The following is a 25,493-nucleotide window of genomic DNA, read 5'->3' on the forward strand; positions in this document are numbered from 1 at the left end:
CCTCTGTTCCGACGGCCAGGTCGCTCAACCAGGCACTGAGTGCGCCTGAAGGAGCGACTTCCACAGAATCTCACAAGGTACCCCACACAGATTTGCTTGTCATGCTCCCCACATGGTGAGGCCTCTGCTCTCCATTGGGTTAATACAAGTGGTGGTGGGATGAGGCCCTTAAGTGAGTATTAATTGCCCACTTAAGGGCTTCAATTGGTGGCAGGTTAGGAAGGCCATCCATGGGCCTTCCTGCCCTGGACATAATCAGGGTGGAGGTGGAATCTTTCGGTCTGACTGACCCTGAATATCTGAGAGTCTGGGCCACAGTAAGGTCAGCTGTCTCTTCCTTTGTGCCCAGGTGTTAACACTTGCACCTGACTTTAAATAATTTTCAATTTGAATTTCTGTCTCTATAATAAGCAGGTCACATGGGCAGACTCAGTATGAGGTCACATGCACTTGTTTGTGGGTAGAATTACTACGAGGTCACTTCCCGCACTCCAATCTACTCCATTTCATCTGGAATTAAAGGAGACAGTTTAAAACATAACCGTTCTATAAAGTCCAGCATTTGTAACATGAGGAAAAATCTCTCTGCTGGATTGGTCTCAGCCACAGTGTGGCCTTTCGTAAATGCAACCCCACTCTTTGTGGCATGGAGCCTCTGACACCTATGGCGCCCCGGTCTGCCACAGGGAGGCTACCTCCAGGGAGATAATGGTCTACGCATGTGGCTGGGGCCACTCTGCAGCTAGAAAAATGCTAACAAGGCCACAAAATTGCCTATAATTGGGGCCGTAACAATGCATTCCCAGCCTGGCCCTGGCCATGTTTCCCAGCGGTGAAAATGAATCAGGGAGTTGTCCTGAGGTGGCTCCTTTCTATTTTCCTGGCCTTCCCACCTCCATTCCCACCACCACACTGCCTGGAAATTTCAGCCCTTTGTATTCATCAGCAACTCTAAACACATTTTCAGAATTAGGAAAATGATGTCTGAAGGTGTAGTGGTTTAATTCTCTCCTGACCAAGTTGGGTGGAAAGTAGTATCAGCTCTGCTTTAATAAGTTTGCAATAAAGCTTACAAAATATTCTTTTTCTTCAGTTCTCTGCACGAATGCAGGTCCTTAGGGATCATCTGCCAAATGACGGCTAAATGCTGCGATATTTTTACTGCTGATAAGGCGAGGGGTCTACCTCAGTCAGAACGGGGATCAAACCCTGTGCTATTCACCTTAATCTCATCCACACACCAGCCGTCTAGCCAATTGCATCCCCCGCCACTGACCCCCCCCTACCGTACAAAAGATTATCCCATGAAAAAAATCCTAAATCCACTGTTATCCTGTTGGGAAAGATTTGTTGACAAAGGATTCTAACTATTGAGCAAAATGATGAATATTATTATTTATATTTAAGAAATATTTGAACAAAGAACAAAGAAAAGTACAGCACAGGAACAGGCCCTTCAGCCCTCCAAGCCTGCGCCGATCATATTGCCCATCAGCTAAAACATTTTGCACTTCCGGTGTCCGTATTCCTCTATTCTCATCCTATTCATGTATTTGTCAAGCTGCCTCTTAAACACCGCTATCGTACCTGCTTCCACCACCTCCTCTGGCAGCGAATTCCAGACATCACTACCCTCTGCGTAAAAAACTTGCCCCACACATCTCCTCTATAGTTTTCTCCTCTCACCTTAAATCTATGTCCCCTAGTAATTGACTCTTCCACCCTGGGAAAAAGCTTCTGACTATCTACTCTGTCCATTCCACTGATAATTTTGTAAACATCTGTCAAGTTGCCCCTCAATCACCGTCACTCTAGTGAGAACAATCCGAGTTTCTCCAACTTCTCCTCATAGCTAATAACCTCCGGACCAGGCAGCATCCTGGTAAACCTGCTCTGCACCCTCTCCAATGCTTCCATATCCTTCTGGTAATGTGGCGACCAGAATTGCACGCAATATCCCAAGTATGGCCTAATCAAGGTTCTATACAGCTGCAGCATGACTTCCCAGCTTTTATACTCAATACCCCTGCCAATGAAGGCAAGCATGCCACATGCCTTCCTGACCACCTTATCCACCTGCGTTGCCACTTTCAGTGACCTGTGGACCTGTACACCCAGATCCCTCTGCCCGTCAATGCACTTAAGGGTTCTGCCATTTACTGTATAATTCCTGCCTGTATTAGACCTTCCAAGATGCATTACCTCGCATTTGTGCAGATTAAACTCCATCTGCCATTTCTCCGCCCAAGTCTGCAATTGATCTATATCCCATTGTATCCTTTGACAATCCTCTTCACTATCTGCAACTCCTCCAACCTTAGTGTCGTCTGCAAACTTATTAATTAGCCCAGTTACATTTTCCTCCAAATCATTTGTGTATACTACAAACAGCAAAGGTCCCAGCACTGATCCCTGTGGAACTCCACTAGTCACAGCTCTCCATTCAGAAAAGCACCCTTCCACTGCTACCCTCTGTCTTCTATGACCAAGCCAATTCTGTATCCATCTTGCCAGCTCACCTCTGATCCCGTGCGACTTTACCTTCTATATCAGTCTGCCATGAGGGACCTTGTCAAAGGCCTTACTGAAATCCATGTATATAACATCCACTGCCCTTCCATCGTCGATTATCTTAGTCACTTACTCAGAAAACTCGATCAAGTTAGTGAGATACGATTTCCCCGTCACAAAACCATGCTGCCTCTCACTAAAACACCCATTTGCTTCCAAATGGTAGTAAATCCTGTCACGAAGAATCTTTTCCAATAATTTCCCTACCACTGACATAAGGCTCAGCGGCCTGTAATTTCCCGGATAATCCCTGCTATCCTTCTTAAATAATGGGACAACATTGGCCATTCTCCAATCCTCTGAGACCTCATCTGTAGCCAGTGAGGATACAAAGATTTCTGTCAAGACCCCAGCAATCTCCTCCCTTGCCTCCCTCAGTACTCTGGGGAGATCCCATCTGGCCCTGGGGACTTATCCACCTTAATATTCTTCAAGATGCCTTACACCTCTTTTTTGATCTCAGCATGATCCAGGCTATCTACACACTCGTCCCTAGACAAATCGACCGTTAAGTCCTTCTCTTTGGTGAATACTGATGAGAAGTATTCATTTAGTATCCCTCCCATTTCTTCTGGCTCCCACCTCTGTCCCTGAGTGGGCCTACCCTTTCCCTGGCTACCCTCTTGCTTTTTACATATATATAAAAGGCCTTGGGATTTTCCTTAATCCTGGTTGCCAGTGAATTTTCATGACCCCTTTTAGCCCTCCTGACTCCTTGCTTAAGTTTCTTCCTACTTTCTTTATATTCTCCATGGGCTTCATCTGTTCCCAGCCTTCTAGCCCTTACAAATGCTTCCCTTTTCTTTTTGACTAAACTCACAATATCCTTCGTATTCAAGGTTCCTGAAACTTGCCATGCTTATCCTTCATCCTAGCAGGAACATGCTGGTCCTGAATTCTTATCAATTGATGTTTGAAAGCACCCCACATGTAAGTTGTTGATAATGGGTGATCTTCACTTGAAACAAATAATTTTACACCTTCCCAGATGCTGTTAGTCCTGTTTGAACCAACATTGTCAATGTAACCATGATAATTTTGGTTCAGAAATGTTTAGGATGTATTATTGAAGTTTGCCAAGTAATCCCTCTCCTAACTTGTCGGCCTATTGTGCACAAGTTTATAGGTTGAGGCATTGAATACAAGAGCAGGGAGGTTATGATGGAGCTGTATAAAGTTAGTTAGGTCACATCTGGAGCACTGTGCGCAGCTCTGGTCACCACACTGTGGCTGAGACCAATCCAGCAGAGGGGTCTCTCCTCATGTTATGAGTGCTGGACTTTATAGAACGGTTATGTTTTAAGCCGACTCCTTTAATTCAGAGCATTTAATTCAGGGTGCAGAGGAGATTCATCAGGATGTTGCCTGGGCTGGAGTGTTTCAGCTATGAAGGGAAACTAGATAGGTTGGGGTTGTTTTCCTTAGAGCAGAGAAGGCTGAGGGGGGATCTGATTGAGGTATACAAAATTATGAGGGGCATAGATAGGGTAGATAGGAAGAAACTTTTCCCTTTAGCAGTGGGGTCAATAACCAGGGGGTATAGATTTAAGATAAGGGGCGGGGGTTTAGAGGGGATTTGAAGAATAACTTTTTCACCCAGAGGGTGGGGCATATCTGGAACTCACTGCATGAAAGGGTGGTAGAGGCAGGAACCCTCACAACATTCAAGAAGTACTTAGCTGAACATTTGAAACACCATAGCAGACAGGGCTATGGGCCAAGTGCTGGAAAATGGGATTAGAGTGGATAGGAGCTTGATGACCGGCACAGACACGATGGGCCGAAGGACCTCTTTCTGTGCTGTAAACTCTATGACACTATGACCCGATAACGTTACCAGTTCTGGCAAAGTCTCCTACTTACCCATTCCTTGTTTCCTATGTAAAGGGATCTCTTCATTCACTTTTTCAGGAGGTAAGAAACTGGAGGCTAGGAAATCTTCCTCTTTTGTGGATTATCTTCTTGTAATGCATAGTTTTCTCTGGCAAACAGAGTAGAAGGAGTTTGACAAATTTAAATGCCCCGGAGGATATAGAAGGATACCCAGTCATTAGCCTGCAGCTCATAATTTGACTGGAGGTACAGTAGCTGTTGTTGGGAAAGGCACATGAATGCAACAGAAGGGAAAAGTACCTGTTGTGAAATGTATTCTGCTGTTTAAGGTCAGGAAGGAGATCATACAATTATTGAAAATATTACAAAGCTTTGTGGAAGGTAATTCTACATGCCAAGCATACTTAATATACAGTGTTAAATACTGGTGTTTTTCAGCTTTGGCACAGCTGATGATTTTATTAAGTATTTTGCAGCATTAGAGCCAAGTCCATTGAATAATATCATTGATGTTAATATGTGTTACATAATTTTTCTGGACAGCCTGAACTACTTATCTTACCACCCAATAACCAACAGTTGGAAAAGCGGCTTTCCTACATTGATGTACCTGCTGTAATAATGGCTCTGAAAGTGCTCAGGTTAGTGATCCTAACAATTAGACTAGCATAATACCCACTGAGACCCTCTGCCACTGACCACATCAAGTATCATTGAATCAGGGGAAGGGCCCTTCAGTTAGAGGCCATTGGTGGATGCTTGTGTCGCTCATGGTATATTTTGGGAACCGGGTGACATTGGATGGCTAGAAATTGTTCTGCTTGCTAACTAATCCACTGAAGATGAGTGCAGGCAGGTGGGTGGAGGGCTTTATGTGTGCTCAACCATGTACTGCTGGTTCCCTTTATAAGAGGGGCTGAATAATCAATCCTCTCTAACCAATTATTAGCCATGTTCTAAACCTGGACCTCCCCAAGTTGGGCCTCACAGCTGCCAATCCTCAGGTTGATAGACTTCCTTTCAGTGGGAATAGGCCATCAAGCATTCTCCAGGTTAATGAGAACTGTTTGTGAAGCTGAGACTCAGTGATGAAATGCTTGGTGGATGTGAAGCTGAGGGTTTTGTTTCTTTTTGCAGGGTTTCCCCCAGGAATGTAAAAAGGAGTTGAAGTTAGAAGGGTTACCAGAGCTGCACAATGGCCAGTGCACTTTCAGAATAAGCATTGTGCTTCAGCTTTGATCATGTATTGTGATTGGGGATTGCTTTTGAGCAGCAGGAATTTAAGATTCATGATATGAGTTTCCTGACCAACCTACAGCTGGCAACTCCCCTCCTGCTTCTCTTGTCTCCCATGACTTTCCCCATGTGCTGAATAGTTCCTTGTCTTCATCTTCTTTAGGGGGAAAGAGACCAGGGGGATGGTTGTCTCCCTAGAAGCAGTTAGGTTGTTTTCTCCTTTTAAAAAGAAAGTGGAAAGCATGAGGAAGTTTTGCTTCTTGTCGTATAGAATGTAACTCAGATATGAGTAGGCATTCCAAAATGGAGGTGAGAACAGGTGCAGGAAGTAGCAAATACATAAGTGAGGTTTTCACATCTTTGCTGCTTTAGGCTGCGAGTGAAAGAGCACTTCAAGGGCAAGGAAGAGGGTGTGAAGAGTCTCATGTCTTCTCATGAACATTTCAGTGAATTTGTACATGATCTGAAACATGGGGTAGCACAATGAGGATGAAAATAAAAAAATGTGCTTTTAATATTGTTTTAGTTGAAGTTGTGAGAGCCTCTTTTTACTTTGGCTAACCCGGTGAGGCCATTAAAATCTGCTCACATTGAGTGATCAACTTAACAATTGCCTCAGGGAGCACTCAATACTAGGGCTAGCTTCTTACACAGAGACTGCATTATCCTTTTTGGCCTCTCTGCAGTCACAAAAATGTTGTTGTTTCCTTTTCCTTATTTAAAATTTTCCTTATTTCAATGAACAAATCAAATGAGGAGTCTGACAATTTGGGACCTCTGTCCTCTAAAGAATCAGATATTCTAGCAGTCTTCCAATTTGCTGCTGAAGCAAGATGGCCTTTTAAGCTGCTGCAGCTACATACTAAGAACAAAATTTGTTTCCTTTTACTTCCATTGCAATTAATAAACTAATGGTGTGTGTAAGGGTTGTGTGACTGTCTACGCAGGGTTTCCCATCTGCACTTCTCCTAAAGAATCTTAATACCCAGGTGGTAAAGATGGAAATCTACTGCATTGTTTCTATTGCATTGTGTTTCCTGCATGTCCAAAGACATGTGAAAAGACACTTCACTTAAAAACAATTTCACATAGAAAACTCATTGGCAATTTATGCATCAAAAGTATAATGCATAAAGTACATTCTCCCTCTGCGACCAAATGCAGTTAAGAGGCATTGAAATATATCATTACAAAGTTAAGCTACACATTAGGATGTTTGCCTTGGCAACCTTGCATAACTCAGCAAATTTCTTGTGGACCTGCTTCCAGATTTGGGCCACAGGTGAAACATCACTCACTCAACTTATCACTTCTATCCATGCTGTTCTGGTGTTGTTCCTTATGGTAAGATGGACCTCTCATCAAAAGACTGTCACCGTTGTCTCTCAGACTTCATAACATGATTTTGGCTTGACTATTCTAACACACTCCTGGCTGCTCTCCCACATTTGCCCTCTGTAGACTCTGCTGCCAGTTCCTCAACTCACACCAAGCCCTGTTCTACTATCACCTCTGAAGCTCATTCACCTACATTGGCTTTTGGGCGAGAAATGTCTTGATTTTAAATTTTTCATCCTTGTTTTCAAATCCCTTCATGGCCTTGCCCCTGCCTTTCTCAAATCCTCCAGCCCCACAACACTCTGAGATATTGTGTTCCTCTAATTCTGGCCTCCTGAGCATCCCTGATTATAATTGCTCTACCAATGGTGGCCATGTGTTCTGTTGTGTCGACCCTAAGTTCCCTCCCGACAATTTTCTGCCCCTCTACTTCACTTTTCTCCTTTAAGACACTCTTTAAAACCTACCTCTTTGACCAAGCATTTGGTCATCTCACCTAATTTCTCCTATGTGACTCAGTGTCATATTTTGTTTTATACTGTCCCCTGTGAAGTGCCTTGGGATTTTGATTGCATTAAAGGCACTAAACAAATATAAGTTATTGTCATTGAATAGAACCTCCAGAGCCATATCACTAAATAGGACACTTTGCACCACTGGTTTTCTTTTGGGTGTTTTTACCCCTTCAGTGAGGGACGGCTTTAAGATTGAGCCACTGGTATTGGATAATGCACTCCCTCACCCTATGAGCTGTATTTTCTGGCTGACGCGCAGGTGGCGGAACCTGCACGTCAGTGCTTAAAATGTCGCGCGAGCGTCCCAATGTCAGCGCGCGGCATTGCGATATTTAGGTGGGCAGGATGTGCAAGCAATAGAAAGCTGCAAAATGGAAATCCTGTCCTTTAGTGCAGAAGGATTTCTCTTGGCCAGTTGAGCAAGAGGTGGTGTTGGCATTTGCAAACCATGACCGTGACTATCTTGATTCTTGTGCGTAACATGGAAAAAATTGCAAGAAGGTGAGGAAAAGGCAAAAAGCACAATTTGAACACAATTTAAAAGAAAACCTGAGTAATCATTGCAAAAATATGACAGATTCTCATCTTGAGCAATATTAATACAGATATCAACTAACAGGAAGTCGTACCATTCAAAATAAATTACTGGTATTAAGTTTAATAATATTGTAAGGTTGTGTTTGTAAAACCAAATATGGTGAACGGCTTAACAACAAAAAATTCTAGGGCCAGGATCTTCTCCCCCGTCAGGGATGAAATTGAAGAGCAGGCGCACAGAGGCGCACCTCCGATTGGTGCCCTTGACCGGGGGCGCGCAGCCATTTTACTTTGGAGTGCCAATTAAGGCCCGCCCAGTGTGATGTCTGCATGGAAGTGCTATGCACTCCCTGTGCAGGTGGCGGAGAATCCCTAAACCCAAGAGTGTGCTCTTTCGCGCATGCGCATGAAAGATCAAAGTGCTGCCTCCGGGAGATTGGCTCTACCGTAAAAAATATTAAAAATAGAAGAAAAAAATTCCCTGCCATGTCGCCTCATGGGACACTGTCACATGAGTTGGGAATGTCCATAACTTTTAAAAACACTTTAATTAAATATTTAAAAACCTACATGAAACCTCACCCCGCCCGTGGATGAGGTTTCATGCTTTTTCTAATGCCCGCCAGGGCTCCCAGCCTGCCCGCCAACATTAAGGTTGGACGTGCAGGTCCATTAATTACTTAAATGACTCTGTCAATGGCCTCAATTGGCCATTGACAGGTCGGCGGGTGCACAGCTGATTTTGCTGAGCCCCCACCTGCCTGAAAATTTAAATGGGGCACGGTGACGTCGGGAATTTCGCCCAATGTCACTGCGTGTCATTTTACACATCAGTGTGTGGGCCCCACCCCCCTCTCGCTGACAGGAAAATCCTGGCCTAAGTGTTGTAATTATTCAAGTGATCTGACACTTGATATTCTCAGCCTTTATACACAGGTTGATGATGCATTTTAAATGATTTTAGACCATATTGGGTAAATGATGATGAGAAACTCCAGGTCAGATTAAATCACTGTTGGAACTGAGTTCCTACTTTAAAGGGAAGCAAACAGTGCAATAGAAATGAAAGAGAAAAGGAAATTATACATGGAACAAATCTGCTCTTGTCAGGTTTGCTGTTACGTGAATGAAGGGTTAAATCATGGTGACAACTTACATCAGGTAAAATTACTAACCCGTGTTTTTAACAGCAATAGCTTAGAAGTATTAAAATTTAAGCCCTGAGCTAGAAATTTGTTACAGCCTGGTTTTGGGGGGCAGAACGGCTGGAGACTCGTGGCTTGGCTGAAATTGAGCCTTGAAGTTCAGGCACCATCGGCATATTTCCACCAAGCTGCAGAAGCTGATCTGACATCCAGAGGCAGCTCGCCAGTTTGAACAGGGCCAATCTGGCCTAGCTGTCTCACTGGCATTTAGGCCCTCAGATAGAAAGCCCTTGGGGGAGAGACCAGGAGAACAACTCGTTCAGGCCTACAGCAGCCCATTGTGGTGATGTGGTGCTGGGGAGAAAATCTACTCCACATGAAGCTAAGTTTAAAAAGAAACTACTTATGTTTTTGGAGGGAGCCTCAGCAAATTTCTACACAAGGCCTCAAGGCATTAGGCCCCTGATTAATATAAGAAAAGGGCCTAACAAATGTTTTAGGCAGCCACAAGAGGTGCCTGAATATTCTCTGGACAGAAATGGTAGCAGACTTTTCAGGTAATCTTGGAACTTTGCCCCTATTCTGCAGCTGGAAAACTCGCACAAAAAGTTCCAGTTTCTCCTCCATGAAATCTGTAGTACAAGTGAAATCAGGACTCTGCTTCATTTAGCATGTTTTGTAATTCTTGTCAAACCATGCTGATGTAAAGGTTGAGACTCCCAGAAGTCCAAAATTTGGATGGGTTTATTTTTTCTTTTTGGCTTAGATCTGCATTAAGCTCTAATGCATCCTATATGCATTATCATATTTGGTTTTTTAAGGAAAATCAGCTAGGACATCTGAAATATAGGACATAAAACTTGTAAATGATTTGCTTATAGTGCCCCATTTTCATAATGGTCTATGTTATTCCACTTCCACTATAGGCTTGTCAAAATCACTTGGGCTCATTGAAGGCTTTGGTGGACGAGGGCAGGGAGGATTGCCTGCTACTCTCACTTCTGAAGAAGAAAGAGAAGCTGCAGGAGCATATGAAAAGTATGGATACAATACTTATCTGAGTAACAAGATTTCACTGGATCGATCCATCCCTGACTATCGACCGAATAGGTAAGTGACAACACAACAGGCATGTGCAACAGGCATGATTGGCAATATTATTATAAGGTTTCCCTGCAACTCCCCCACTCTCTTGTTTGGGTTGTAACAATATTTAATGCATACATTAATTGTTTAAGCATTGAGTTTGTCAAATGGAAGTAGAAGGATGGGCTGCTAAGAAATACTAACTGAAGGTGTTGTGCATTCTATGGTTAATTTTTTTTTAATGTCGCTTCCATTCCTTCCTTTACGTGAAGAGGTATCTTAACTGCAGGCCTGGAAAAGTATTCCATTCGGAATTCTACTTAGTCCCTGATATTTTCTTGTGGCCTTTGTCGATATGAGTGTCAAATTAAATTTCAATAATTTCTAATGGAAGGGAATTTCATGTTATCGACTCCCATTCAGTTAAAACTGGATTAAAATGACCTGAACTCATCTCATGATGGTCGTTAAATAACAGAGTTAAATGAAAATCTTCTCTTTCCAGGGGCTTTAAGAATCCTCATTGAAAATTAACGCAGGGCGTTTCCACTTTGTTCTTAAACACATGCTTCCACAGGACTCTCTGCCCATTACCTAGAATTATGTTGGAAATCTCACTGGTTAAGTAATATACAACTATTCTGTCCGAGGAGATAATGGATGTTGATAGGGCAGGTTCAAAAGAACTCCTCATTTACCTGAACCTTGCTATGTCATGGAGTGCTTAGCACTGAAGTTGGTCTTCAACGGAAGCAATGGGGGTCTCACCCGCCAGCTGAAGAACCAGCGAGAGTCCTGTGTTGCCTCGTTTTGGGGATTGCATTGAGTGCCAAAAAGGCACTTAATAGGACAGCGGCGGACCATTCCTAAGATCAAATACCCTGGAAGTCCCACCCACCGATAGCTGATTACCACTCAGAGGCTGGCAGCTACTTGGCAGTGCCACCACGGAGGTGGTGGATCCTGGTACTACATCCACCCAAGGCCCAGAGTCACTGATGCACCCAGGCACAAGAGAGTGACAGTGGGAGGGGTGTCACAGAGTGGGCGCAGGCGGGGTGAGTGGTTGCCGACAGGGAGGGCAAGGTGGCTGGTTCTCAGTGGGCCAACCACTTTCCCGATGCTGGGTCCCTCAATCAGGCACAGAGTGTCTTTAAATGAGGTACACGCCCCCGGAAGCCCGCAAGCAATCCAATCAGTGTTTTTTGTTTGGCCTTCAAGTGTGACAAGTCCCCTGCCCAGTGCTGGGTGAATACCAGCAGTGGTGGGATGAGGCCCTTAGATAAGCATTAATTGCCCTCTTAAGGGCCTCAATTAGCAGTGGGGTGGGAAGGCTGTCCATGGATCTTCTCGTCACGGACTTATTCAAAGCGGAAGTGGAAAGTTGGCGGGGTCTCCACCCTCCACCTGATTAAATGCCCCCCACCACCAAACTTGCCAGGGAGGAGGGCATTAATTTTTGTCCCAAGAGTGGAAGCAAACATTTTGGGTTGGATTTTATGTGGAGTAAAGGTTCCTCAGCCAGGCTCGATAACTGGGGGAGAACCCACTTTTGCGGTCAGCAGGATCCGGGGCTGCATCTTGTCAGTGGCATCCAATTAACTGGTTGCCAATGGGGTTGCCCTTCCTATTAAGAACAGCTGTGGGGCCTATCAGAGGGCCGGCAGCTCAGCAGCACCACTAGGTTCAGTGGCCACTGCTGGAGCTGCACCTGGAGGAAGGGCACACATCTGTGGCCGTGCACCCTCAGAACCAGTTGAGCAGATTGGTGGGGTGGGGGGGTGGTTGGTGAGGACAGATGGCACTGTGGCTGCGGGGGGTGGCCATTGACACTGGGGTGCCCATCCTTGTGCTAAAGAGCGCCCGAACGGATGCCCTCCCCTTAGGAGCCAGCCGGGAGGCTGCCATGGTCACCGGCCCCCATTGCTAGTGGTTACTAATGCCACCAGAGGTGGGAAGAGGTCTTGACCACTTAGGGAGCTCGATTGGGCCATGGAAGGAGGGCCATCCACTATCCTTCCTGCTGCTGGCAAGATGGCTTGGAGATGAAAACGATGACGGGCACCTCACATGCTGCTTTCCTGCACCATTTTTCCAGCTTCCCCACCTGCCAGCCCATCTCTAAAGGGCTGGTAATTCCTGTCCTTCATTTTGATGCACAGACATATTCTATTGGGGGGAAAAAATGCAAAATTTATTTAAAGGTATGAATATTGGCAACAAGCCTACCCCTGATTATCAAAGCAAGTCCCTTGTTAGAGGTATATGAGTAAAGCCAGGATTGATATCAACTGTGATAAAAGCAAAGAACTGCGGATGCTGGAAATCCAAAACAGAAACAGAAATACCTGGAAAAACTCAGCAGGTCTGGCAGCATCGACGGAGAAGAGCACAGTTGACGTTTCGAGTCCTCATGACCCTTCAACAGAACTAAGGAAAAATAGGAAAGAGGTGAAACAACCCCCCCCAACCCCAAACCAGCTTATATTTCACCCCTTTCCTATTTTTCCTTAGTTCTGTTGAAGGGTCATGAGGACTCAAAACGTCAACTGTGCTCTTCTCCGCCGATGCTGCCAGATCTGCTGAGTTTTTCCAGGTATTTCTGTTTCTGTTTTTGTTTTTGATATCAACTGTAATGCCTCAATCAATTAAATAGTGTGCAGAGACTCAGCGTCAACACTCACAAATTAATAATAACAACGTGGGGCAAAGTGCTACAAGCTGGCCTGAGCATGTTGAACCATACTTCAGTAAGGACTTAATAGCATTGATTTGAAGGTCAGCGGCGAAGGAACGGTGCTCACCATTCACCTTGCTAACAGCTGCCCACAAAATTTTCATGGGCTTTTGAGCAGAGACTTGCTCTAATCTGAGTGGGGTGATCTCTACAGGCTATCTGTAGTGTCTTGAGTGGGGAAAGAAACAGGCAAGGTTCTTCAAAGCCTCAGACTGAAGAATTTTCCCTGTGACATGCAGGCCAAGGAATTCCTTTGCAGGAAATGTCCTACCACCTGGACTATGTGTGGGCCCCAAGCCCACATGGACAGGCAGCGGGATTGCATAGAGAATCTTCCCAGAGGTGGTGTTGAAATTGGCCGCTGCCAGGCCCGATTCTGCTGGCTCAATCAGAGAGCAAGGAGCTCTGGAGCTTTAGCAATGCCACCAGCAGAGGTGGCTGCTGATGAGACAAGCAGGAGATCGTAATGGTGCCTCAACATGAAGGGGGAAACATCCCCAGCAACAGAATACACCAGCGAATCATCCCAACAAGACTGGAATTTACTGGTCCATCCACCACCCAACCCAAACCCCAGGGCCAGTAAAATCCTGGTGCATAGCCTATTCTTGGAAGTATAAAACAGGAAATATAAATATAAATTAGATTTAAATGATGTACAGAGAGCAAAATAAAGATTGGGAAAGACAAATGGGATGAAATGAGAGGGATAAAAGAACCAGACAAATTAAAACAAATTTTTTTCTCTTCAAATCTCTAACACAAATTAACTTTTGAAGGAATGAGACTCCATATTACTAAAATTAAATTTTCAGGGCCAGAGAGGTTGTTTGGCAGTAATGACCATCCACTGTGCCATTAAAAATTAATTTACTCCTGAATGCACCAGCTCTAACTTTTTCTGGTGCCTTTAGTGGGGAACTAATGAACAAACACCTCAATTTCATGACATTGTATTGATTTCACTGCTGAGTCTATCCGTGAGGACTACTTGCAGTGTAGCATGTGGAGGAACAGGGTATCTCTGACAGTAAATGCCAGATGTTGCTGTCTAATTTATTGTATAGAAGCCTCACCTTTATTCTTAATGTGAAGTCTGGGCCATTGCCTTCAGGATGAAAATGGAGCGAAAGAAATTGGCAGAGAAAGGATACCATGCAAATAAATAAGTTGATTTTCAGTTCATAATGCAATAGAGTATGTATATGTTTTACAGTATGAGGAAATGTTTTTGTTGTAAGGTTGTTTGGTATCTTACTAAAAAGTCTGGAGGCTTGTATGGTTGAACATAAACTGTTTATCGGCATCCCATAACTATATACATATCCAAGGTACAACCTTGTATGGGTGCTGTTTCCACACTGGCTCCTTCTTGACTCTATCATCATGTGACTCTATCTCATACTGTGGGCAGTACTGTTCTCCAGTCCCACATTGATCCTTACTCTGCCAAACACCTTATACCACACCTTCTCCCAAGTCTTTAAATATATTTACAATACAATCATTACTTGCTACGCCTTTAACCCCACCCCCCTCAAGCCTCTGATTTTATAAATTCAGACAGTTTGGAGGCTTGAGAATTCTTCCAGATCTGGATCTGTTGTGTATGGAGGAATGGTAGTTTCAGTTGTTTTGGTTTGACTTGTTGGTTTGGCATTGAATTTGTAGCACTGGATGCTTACGGTGCTCAGTTGTCTTCATTTGATTCATCTTTTGCACTCCTCCGAGTTACGGTTCCCTTTATCGATAACCCGTCTGCTTTGTTCAGACACTGTGGACAGGATTTTACCCATCGGCGAGTGGGGGCAGGGTCTGCTTGCCGACACGTAAAATGACATGCAGTGATGTCGGGGGGGAACTCCCGACGTCACCGCGCCCCAGTTAAATTTTCAGGAAGGCAGGAGCGCAGTGAAATCAGGTGTGCGCCCGCTGACCTGTCAATGGCCAATTGAGGCCCTTGACAGGGTCAATTAAGTAATTAAAGGACCTGCCCGTTGGCGGGCAGGCCAGGAGCCCCGACGGGAACTAGAAAAAACATGAAACCTTATCCATGGGTGGGATGAGGTTTCATGTACGATTTGAAAAATTTTAATAATGGTTTTGTAAAAATTATGGACATGTCCCAACATGTTAGGGAAATTTTATTTTTCTATTTTTATCTTTTTTACAGATACAGCCGATCTCCCTGAGGCTGCACTTAGCCTCAGTGAGATGAGTGCGCTCTTTTGTGCGCATGTGCAAAATAGTGCATGCTCGATTTTGGGATCCCCCCCCCCCGCTTGCACAGGGAGCGCATAGCGCTTCCGTGCGGACGTCACGCTGGGCGGGTCTTAATTGGCCTGCCCACGTAAAATGGCGGCGCGCCTCCAATTGGGGGCGCCGATCCGAAGCATACCTGTATGCGCCCACTATTCAACTTTCCCTCCAATGGGGGAGAATTCAGCCCTGTGGGTTTGTCCCATTCCTTCCGAAGGGAATGTTCACTCTATTCATTCCTAGAGAGGACTCAGATTTTCCTTTCATGTGGGGTCTGCCATATTCTTGCTGGAAGTTGATGTTTCAAAAATGAAACTGGTTTCACAATTTCAGCCAAATATTTTTTTACTCCCTTATTTCACAATACTTTTTCAAGTTATGAATCTTTTCATTCAGCTTAGCAACCACTCTGGTGAGTCCAGTTGTCCTTGTTTCAGAGTTATCTGTTTTTAAAATCTGAATTTGCTCTTCTGTGCTGCAGATGTTCTTCAGATTGGATCAGGGTTCAAGAATTTCATTGCTCTTTTCATGATGAAGTTCCAACATTTCATCAAACTCATCTTCCACACATGAAATTTGATTCTCCACACTGGACAGCTTTTCTTTAGCAGAGCCTAATTCCTGTGTGCTATCCTTCAGGCTCACATTCTTTAATTTTACTTCTGCTAATTCTGAGAGTTTTCCTGCTCCTTTATGAAAAATTCTACTTTCTCTTGCAACTGTTCAACTTTTTCTTGACATTCTAGGTTCTTGATTTTCATTTCAGCCATTCAATTTTTCAACAACTCAATGGTGTTCAGTATGAGGCCTCCAGTACTTTTCCAATCCAGCTCGTATTCCTTTAGTCCACTGGCTTTAATTTTGTTAACAAGTCTATTATGTGGCACTTTATTAAATGCCAGTTGAAAATCCATATGTGAAACATCAACTACACTGCCCCCATCACCCCTCTCCATTATTTCATCACAGTACTCAATCAGGTTAGTCAAACATGACTTGCCTTTAATAAATTCACACTGGCTTCCATGAATTAGCTCAAACTTTTCCAAATGTCAATTAATTTTGTGCTTGACCATTTTCTCGAAGTGTTTCTCCAGCACTTGGCTTTAGTATTTGCTGAGTTTCTTCATTTTTTTAAACAAGGATGTAACATTTTCAATTCTCCAGTCTTCTGGTATCACTGCCACACCTAAAGAAGATTGGAGATTTGTAACCAGAGCCTCCAATGTTTCTACCCTGACTTCTCTCAGTAATCTCGGTTGCAACCTATTTAAGCCTGGTGATTTTCTATTTTTTAGAACAAGCTCTTTTTTACTTTTTATCCAATCCAATATCGCCACTACCTCCTCATTTATTGCTACATTGACAGCTTCTCTAGTGAAGACAGATGCAAAGAACTCATTGGCCAGCTTCTTCCGGTTGGCAAGCGGGGGCAGGTGCCACTCGCCGACGCGTAAAATGACATGGGGTGACATCGGGTGTGCATCCCGCGTCACCACGCAACATTTAGATTGTCAGTTTGGTGGGCGTGCATCCGACTCGGATGTGCGTCCGCCCACATGTCAACGGCTTATTAAGGTCATTAAAAAACCAACTGAACTCATTAATGGACCTGCCTATCCAACCTTAAGGTTGATGGGCAGGCCGGGAGCCCAGGCGGGCTTTTGAAAAAAGATGAAACCTCATCCACGGGCGGGATGAGGTTTCATGAGCGATTTAAAAAAGTGCAGAATTTTTACAACAAAAGTTGTGGACATGTCCCAGCCCGTGTGACAGTGTCACAGGAGGGGACATGGCAGGGAAATTTTGTCTAATCTTTACTGAAAGTTTTAAATTGGTGCCAATCTCCCTGAGGCAGTACTTTGCCTCAGGGAGATCTGTGGGTTCTTTTGCGCGCGCACCCCCCCCCCCCCCCCCCCCCCCCCCCCCCCCCCCAAGCTCGTACAGGGAGCCATTGCGCTTCCTGGTGCACATCGTGCTGGCCGGACCTTAACAGGCCCGCCTACTTAAAATGGCTGCATGTCCCCAATTGGGGGCGCCGATCGGAAGCGCGCCCGCTCCCGCACTTCCCCCCCAAAGGGTTAAAATGTTGTCCATTTAGTGCCTTACTTATGCTTCCTAATTCCACAAGAAAATCTTTTTCGCTCCCTAATCTGTCCCACCCTTTCTTAGCTATTTATAAATGATTTTTATGTTCCCTTTAATATTAACTACTGATCTGAGAGAATTCTATCCCTCTTTTATTTCCTTTTTTTAATCTCCTCTGTACTTTCTATATTAAGCGTGATTCTCTGCTGCATTCTTTACTAAACAATTATCAGAAGCCTCCTTTTTCTGTCTTGTTTTAATTTTTATTTATGTACTTATCCAGGGAGCTTTAGCTTTTTTTAGGATGAGCTGCATTTCCCTCTTATGAGAACATACCTATTTTGTACCCAAACTATCTCCCCTTTGGGAGATGTTATTGTATTGATTCCAATCCACCTGTGCCAGATTTCTTTTCAACTTACTGAAGGCAGTGTTCCTCCAGTGAAGTATTTTCATGCTTGATTGTTCCTTGTCTTTTCCATAACTATTCTAAACCTGATGGTTTTATGATCACTCTTCTCTAAGTGTTTCCCCAATAAAACATGCTCCACTTGCACGACTTCCTTGTTGGGCTGCAAACACACTGTTCAAAAAAATTCTCTTGTACGCAATTCAGCAATTCCTCCACTTCTTTGTTCTTTACATGTTACAATCCCAGTCTATAATGGATAATTGAATTTCTCCATTATCACTACTGTATGGTTCTTGCACCTTCCTGTAACTTATCTACAAATTCGCTCCTTTCCACAATTTGCAGTATGCAAATACAGTATGCACCTTTAATGCATGGTGCCCTTAATTCTTTTAAATAATTTGTTCATGGGATGTGGACGTCGCTGGCTAGGCCAGCATTTATTGCCCATCCCTAATTGCCCCCCCATCCCTCATTGCTCTTGTTCAGGGGGCATTTTTAAAGAGTCAACCACATTGCTGTGTGTCTGGAGTCACATATAGACCAGACCACGTAAGGATGGCCGATTTCCTTCCCTAAAGGGGCATTAATGATCTAGGTGGGTCTTTATGAGAATCGGCAATGGTTTCGTGGTCAGCATCAGACTTTCAGTTCCAGATTTTTAAAAATTGATTCAAACCCGGGTCCTCAGAGCATTACCCTGGGTCTCTGGATTACTTGTCCAGTGACAATACCACTATGCCACGACTTCCCCCCTTAATGTATCAAAACATCCAAAGGAGCTTTAAAGGAACATGAGCAACCAAAATTTGATACTGAGCCACATAAAGAGATATTAGGAGAGGTGACCAAAAGCCTGATCAAACAGCTAGATTTTAAAGTACATCTTATAGCAGGAGAGAGAAGTAGCAGGAATTTCAGAGCTTAAGACCCAGGCAGCTGAATGCATGGTCACTGATGGTGGAGTAATGAAAATCAGGTATGCACAAAAGGCCAGAATTGGAGGAGCAGCTAAGTTCTGAAGGGCTATAGGGCTGGACAAGGTTAAACATGATATTCCTTCTGAATTTTAAGGAAATAGAGATGTTAAAACATTCTGGGATGGTTTTAATATTTTTCAGTTCATTCTGTTAAAATGAGGTAAGATTTTGAATGGCAAAAAACTGCTCATTTTATAAAAAAAGCAGCCCTTCCCAACAGGCATTCTTTAAAAATAGTTCTATTTTATAAAATTTGAGAAGTTCTAACTCAAAGTAAGATCACAACATGGAGACCTGTCATGCTCGGTTTCAAACTTCTAAAAGTGTGTTTGTCATGTTTTTATTTGTCCTTGGGCTGTGGACTACATTGGTCCATCCATAGTTAAAAGAGGTTAGTCAGCAACTCCATTATTGTTGTATCATGCAACTACCAGGATGGTAGAGGGCAAGCCAGATGGACCAAGATCAGTTTTTTAACCTAACAATTTCTATGCTTCTATATGGTGTGTCACTGCAATCACTTACATGTCATATCAAGTTGGGGTTTATGACAATCTGGCAGTTTTCATGATCATTTTCTGTGGGATTTAAATTCACAATCTTAGGGTTGCAATTCCAGTGCCATAAACACAGAGACTGTTAATGCTGCCTTTCATTATATTGAACAGGCACACTTCTTCATCCTGGATACTGATCTTGGTGCCATTAATTAAGAAATTCAGTACTGTCTGGGGCTTTGGCTGAGCATTTTAGTGTTCACATCAATTGAAATTTGAAATTATATTGCTCTCTGTTCTCCCCTTTGCAGAATGACAGAAATTATGGCATAGGGAAAGGTCACACAGTCAATTCTGCCTGTGTCAGTGCCAGCTCCCCAACTGGAGCAATCTAATCTAATTTCATTTGACTGTCCTTTCCTTTTATTGTTTCCTATTCTTCATTTCCAACCATTTCCCTGATTCCCTATTCAATGATATTATAACCTAAACCTGTGGCAAAGTATTCAATACTGTTCGTCTTTTATGTGAAAATAAATTCTTCTAACTTCTCCCTTTAATTTGCTAGTGATAATTCTTTGTGTGTGGCTCCTTGTTACTGATTCATGAACCAGTGAAACGATCTTTTACTACTTATCTTCTCATACTCTTTCATATCTTGGAATGTATAATTTACAATGCAATTTCCTCATTCAAATGCCCTGGTGAGTTTCCATAAATGAAACACATACCTTTCAATCTGAATCTTTTTTGTCTTGCAGCAATAACGGCATGGTTGGCTTGACTGCAATAGCTTGTTTACTACAATTTGTGTAGGATTCCCATTATATCTTCAGTCTATCAGATGCTTCAAAATATCACACACTAAACCAGATTCCTACAATCTGAAACACTCATTCAAATGTACTTACATTTAAATGATTTACAGGAACAACAACATTAAGCATATACTAGATAATCCAAGTAGCAATATACAATATATATACCTAGAACATCGTAGTGGCTGCGAATCAAAAGTAATCAATTGAATGTGAAATGCTTTGGGATAGTTTGAGGATATTAAAGACACCACTTTTTTTTTAAAAAAGGACATGCATTTATGAAATCAAATTCAGTCTTTAATGGAGCCATTATTCATTCAAGCTCTTATTACTGTCCATTTTGATGATGTAGGGTATTTAAGGTGTAATGTCAGCCAAATGCTCACTGAGTTCTTTAATCTGAAGTAGGCTTCAGAAATACAATAAAAACTGAAAAAGACTGGAAGATGCATTTGCTCTAAAGGTCTTGATTCTTTTGAGCAGTGGGTATTCAATCAATCATGATCAATGCAACACTGCTATTTTGACATCTGATAAGAGCACAAATTCTCTTTATATTTCAGTAAGGTCAGAGCCCAATATCATGATGACCCCATGGAATACTAATGAGGGTAAACACACATTATCTGGGATTCCAGCTAGCTTCACACTCCAGTGTTTACAGGCATGAGATCTGGACACCTGCCAATATTTCCAGCTATCGAATACACAAACTAAAGTGCACAATCCAATTCATATCTAGATCAAAAGAATTATGTGGTTGTAGAACAGAGACAGAAATGGCCAGTTAGTACCATCTTAAAAGTACTTCCAAACCTATCAGGATAAAATTCCTGGATTTATATATAAAAGTTACAATACGGTAATAGGCCATTCAACCCGACCAGCCCAAATCGATGTGTACCCTCCATGCGAACAAATCATTTTAATTACATTTACCAACCCTGTTCCCATATTTCTTCAATCTCCTTGCCTTTGTCCCTCAATCCAGTCTAATGTGATATGTCGGCACAGTTTCTGCCTGAACCCAGCCCTATGTTGTGTTATTATAATTATAAAATACCTTGGGCTTTTTTACTGTACAAGACACAAGACACCAATCACTCATAAGGGATTGGGTAAACACGTTGTCAGTTCATTTATTAAGACTAGGCACATGAGAACATAGGTATAAAGCTTGAAGATACCAGAGTTTTGTGTGTGCTTTGCTCAGAGCAAATGTGAAACTAAGACTGGATCACATGACACATTTTCCTTCCAGTGAGGTCACACTTCTGTCCCTTAACGGAATATTACAACATACACCCTTTCTTTTTAATGATACTTTCTCCTCCTTCTACATAAGTATAGCTATTTACAATACATGTTCATGTTTAGTTACCATTATGTAAGTGTACAGAACTGATGAATCTCTGAGTCCCTAAAGCGTAGAGGTAACCTGCTGGTACATCCAGTTCTTGGAATGGTAACCTTATCTGGTGCTTTCTTTAATTGCTCATGGTGACCTGTGGGATTGTCATGCTTACATGTTGTTTCTGGTTGCATTTGGGACATTGTCCTAGATAGTGGATGAGAAGCCGGAATGGATTCAATTTGTCCTTGGTTACGCCTCACCATTGTCCCTTTGTGTGTGATGACTTCATAGGATCTTGGTTCTGAACAATTTCTTGTCACTTGGTTGGTTGCCTCGTAACTCCTGTGTAATCCTGGATACGAACTTGTTGCCCCAACTGTAAACCTGGCAACTCTGTACCAGCTTTTTTTTATCGTGCAATTGGTCATTGTCTCTTGTAGAAGTTCTCTCTAGTTTCTGAGAGACTAGCATGGGGAAGAGTAGGTAACAGGAATGCACTGGTCTGCCAAACATGAGCTCTGCCAACGATGGAATCATTGCATTTAAAGGTGTTGCTCTCAGGTGTAACAGTACAATGTGTAGATGTTGCTTGGTCTGTCTGTGTTTGAAAATAAAGGATTTCACCATGTAAGTTATGCATTTGGCTAGGCCATTAGATCTAGGGTAATCAGGAGAAGTAGTGTGATCGATATTCCACATCTCACACAAATCCTGAAATGGTTTAACAATAAATTGCGGACCATTATCCATAATAATCTCTCTAGGCACACCAAATAAACTGAAAATAGCACTTACAGTGTGTGCAACAGTTGTGATCGACATATTGTGCAATGTTGAATAATGGGATATTTGGTAAAGTAGTTGACGAAGATGATGAAGTCAGTGCCATGGAGATGAAAGAGTCAGGATGCGATTTTGGACCAAGGATGGTTAGGAATTTCATGTGGAATCAGTGGTCCTTTGTGCTGACCTGGCATATGCTCTTGACAGGCCTCACACTTCTTGATGACGACTTCAATGTCATTATTCATACCCAGCCAATAGACCGTCTGTCTTGTGAGTCTTCTCAACGGATCTATGCCCATGTGTGAGTGATGAAGTTGTTGAAGAGTATCAGATCACAAAGATTCTGCTATGATGGTCTGTCTGCCTTTAAAAATGACTCCCTGAGAGATGCCTGGCTCACCCCAATAAGGCCAAAATGGTCTCACATGTTCATGGGCATGCTGAATTGAATCAGGCCACCCTTAAATTATGGTTTTCCGCAGTTTCTGTAGTGTAGAATCTTTCGCCGTTTCTTCTTTTGGTAGTTGGCATTTGTGTTGTGCAAGATGTACCAGATCAATTTGGTGAACATTTTCACGTTCGATGTCAGTGAAGTCAACTTCCAGCCAGGGAGGAAATATTGGATGCTGTGAGGATCATTTTCCAATCCTCACTAGGTTCAGGCGAGGTACCAAAGGATTGGAGGTCTGTGAATGTTATACCATTATTTACAAACGGTGTGAGGGATAGGCCACAAAATAATAAGCCAGTCAGTCTGACTTCGGTGGTGGGCAAATTATTGGAATCGCTCCTGAGAGACAGGATAAACTGTTATGTAGAAAGGCACAGATTGATCAGGTGTACTCAGCATGGTTTTGTTAGGTCTTACTAGCTTGATCAAATTTTTTAGGATGTAACAAGGAGGACCAATGAGGGTAGTGCAGTGGAGGTTGTCTACATGGATTTCAGTAAGGCATTTGACAAAGTCACACATGACAGGCTGGTCAGAAAAGTGGGATGCAGGAGAAGATGGTGAATTGGATCCAAAATTGCCTCAGTGACAGGAAAGGGTAATGGCCGATGAAAGTTTTTGCGAATGGAAAGCAGTTTTGAGTGGCGTTCCGCAGGGCTCAGTGTTGGGGCCCTTGCTGTTTGTCATATATATTAGTGATTTAGACTTAAATCTGGAAGACATGATTGGGAGTCACAATGTCGTTGTTTTAGATGACACAAAAATTGACCATGTAGTTGATAGTGAAGAGGATAGCTGTTGTCTCCAGAATGATATCCATGGTTAGGCTGAGTGGGCAGAAAAATGGCAAATGGAATTAAATCTGGAAAAATGTGAGGTAATGTATTTGGGGAGGCCAAACGAAGCAAGGGAATACTCAATAAATGGGAATATTGAGAGGGGTTGAGGAAGTGAGAGACCTTGGAGTGTTTATCTATAGGCCCCTGAAAGTGGCAGGACAGGTGGATAAGGTGGTAAAGAAAGCATATGGAATGCTTTCCTTTATTGAATGAGGTATTGAATTCAAAAGCCGGGATGTAATGATGGAACTGTATAAAATGCTGGTTAGGCCCCCGTTGTAATTTTGTGTACAGTTCTGGTCACGACATTACAGGAAGGACATAATTGCTTTGGAGAAAGTACAGAAGAGATTTACAAGAATGCTGCCAGGGCTTGAAAATTGCAACTATGAAGCAAGATTGGGTAGGTTCGTGTTGTTTTCCTTAGAACAGAAGAGGCCAAGGGGTAACCTAATTGAGGTGTACAAAATTATGAGGGGCCTAGATAGGGTAGACAGGAAAGACCTATTTCCCCTAGCTGAGGGGTTAATTACTAGAGGTGATTGGTAGAAGGATTAGAGGCAACATAAGGAAAAGCCTTTTTACCCAGAGGGTGGCAGGTGTCTGAAAGTCACTGCCTAAATTGGTGGTTGATGCTGAAACACTCAACTCATTTAAAAGGTACCTAGATCTACACCTGAGGTGCTGTAACCTGCAAGGCTATGGACCAGGTGCTGGAAAGTGGAATTAAAATTAGTGTTATTTTTTTGCTTTTGTGACCGATGCAGACATGATGGGCTGAATGGCCTCTTTCGGCACCATAATTTTTTATGGTTCTAACTTGTAGATCTAAGGATATATCATCTGTTTTCGCTAGGTTAGGCAATCTGCTAAATGTATCCGATGTAACCATCAGGTTAACTGGCTTGTACCTGACCTCACAGTCGTAACCTTGAATCTTTATCAAGAGATGTTGCGATCTTGGTGGTGCACTGGTCAATGGTTCTTACTAAATCATCTTCAGTGGCTTGTAGTCGGTCTCTACCCCAAACCTTTTGCCAAATGGATAGATATGAAAACGCATGATTCCAAACACTAAAGCTAATGCTTCCTGCTTGATGTTGGAGTAGTTGTGTTGAATTACAGACAGAGGTTTTGAAGCAAATGCAATCGGTTTGCCTTTTTGTAGTGTGCATGTTCCCAGACCTTTCTGTGAGGCATCTATATCCAGGGTAGTTGTCTCCCTAGGATCATAAAATTGCAATGTCGATATTTCTGATAATGACTGTTTCAGTGCTTCAATGAGGTATTGGTGGTCTTCATGCCACAGGAACAGCACATCCTTTCTCAACAATTTCCTTAGTGTTGAAGATTTTTGAGTGAAATTGGGAATGTATGGAGACAAGAAATTAAAGGGGCCTAGGCTAGAATTTTCTGATTCTGTTAGGATAGGGTGTAATGGCGGGTGGGGGAGGACAATATAGCGAGAAGACCAAAAATCAGTTTCACGCCCTCATGAAACCAGTTTGCGATTGTCCTCCCCAACCGTCAATAGTGGGCTGCATTCCCCGACGTAGCATGTCGCAAACCTAATTTCCAATACTTTAGCATTATTATAAGTCCTGCTTGCTGGAAGATTCCCCCCACATCAAATTTACTGGCCACATAGCCGTGACTCCAGAACGGCGTGCTTCATGACTGCCTTTGAAGGGCATGCACCTGGCGACCTGAACTTCGAAGGGAAGTCGGAGATGAGTGCACGCAACCTTGCACAGTGCTCGTGGCATCACCCGTAAGACATCAAGGATGAGTCACCAGGCAATCGTGTGGGGCACAGGCAAGTTGCTTTCACCTGGCTAGATTTCAGTGCGGTGTCGGGCTAAGGGCTCCAGTGCGGTCAGGGTGGGGCAGGGGGTGCTTGGAGGGGGCAAGACAGCACAGACCGAAGGAAATACTCAATTACATCCTGGGGGTGGAGGGGTGTGTGGGGGGGTGAGGGAAGCGGCCACACACTTGGAAAATCTTGTCA

At 43.2% G+C, this 25,493-nt stretch overlaps 1 protein-coding gene across 1 annotated transcript in view; it reads left to right on the forward strand.

Annotated features, from left to right (window-relative positions):
* The window catches only part of galnt17 (polypeptide N-acetylgalactosaminyltransferase 17), a 488,896-nt gene that overhangs the window by 35,344 nt on the left and 428,059 nt on the right, over positions 1–25,493 (forward strand). Inside the window, exon 2 of the mRNA XM_041197649.1 lies at positions 10,102–10,285. Coding sequence (XP_041053583.1) covers positions 10,102–10,285 — 184 coding nt within the window. The remainder of the gene's footprint in view (positions 1–10,101; positions 10,286–25,493) is intronic.

Source organism: Carcharodon carcharias, chromosome 10 (assembly GCF_017639515.1).
Source record: "Carcharodon carcharias isolate sCarCar2 chromosome 10, sCarCar2.pri, whole genome shotgun sequence".
NCBI classification, from domain to species: Eukaryota; Metazoa; Chordata; class Chondrichthyes; order Lamniformes; family Lamnidae; genus Carcharodon; species Carcharodon carcharias.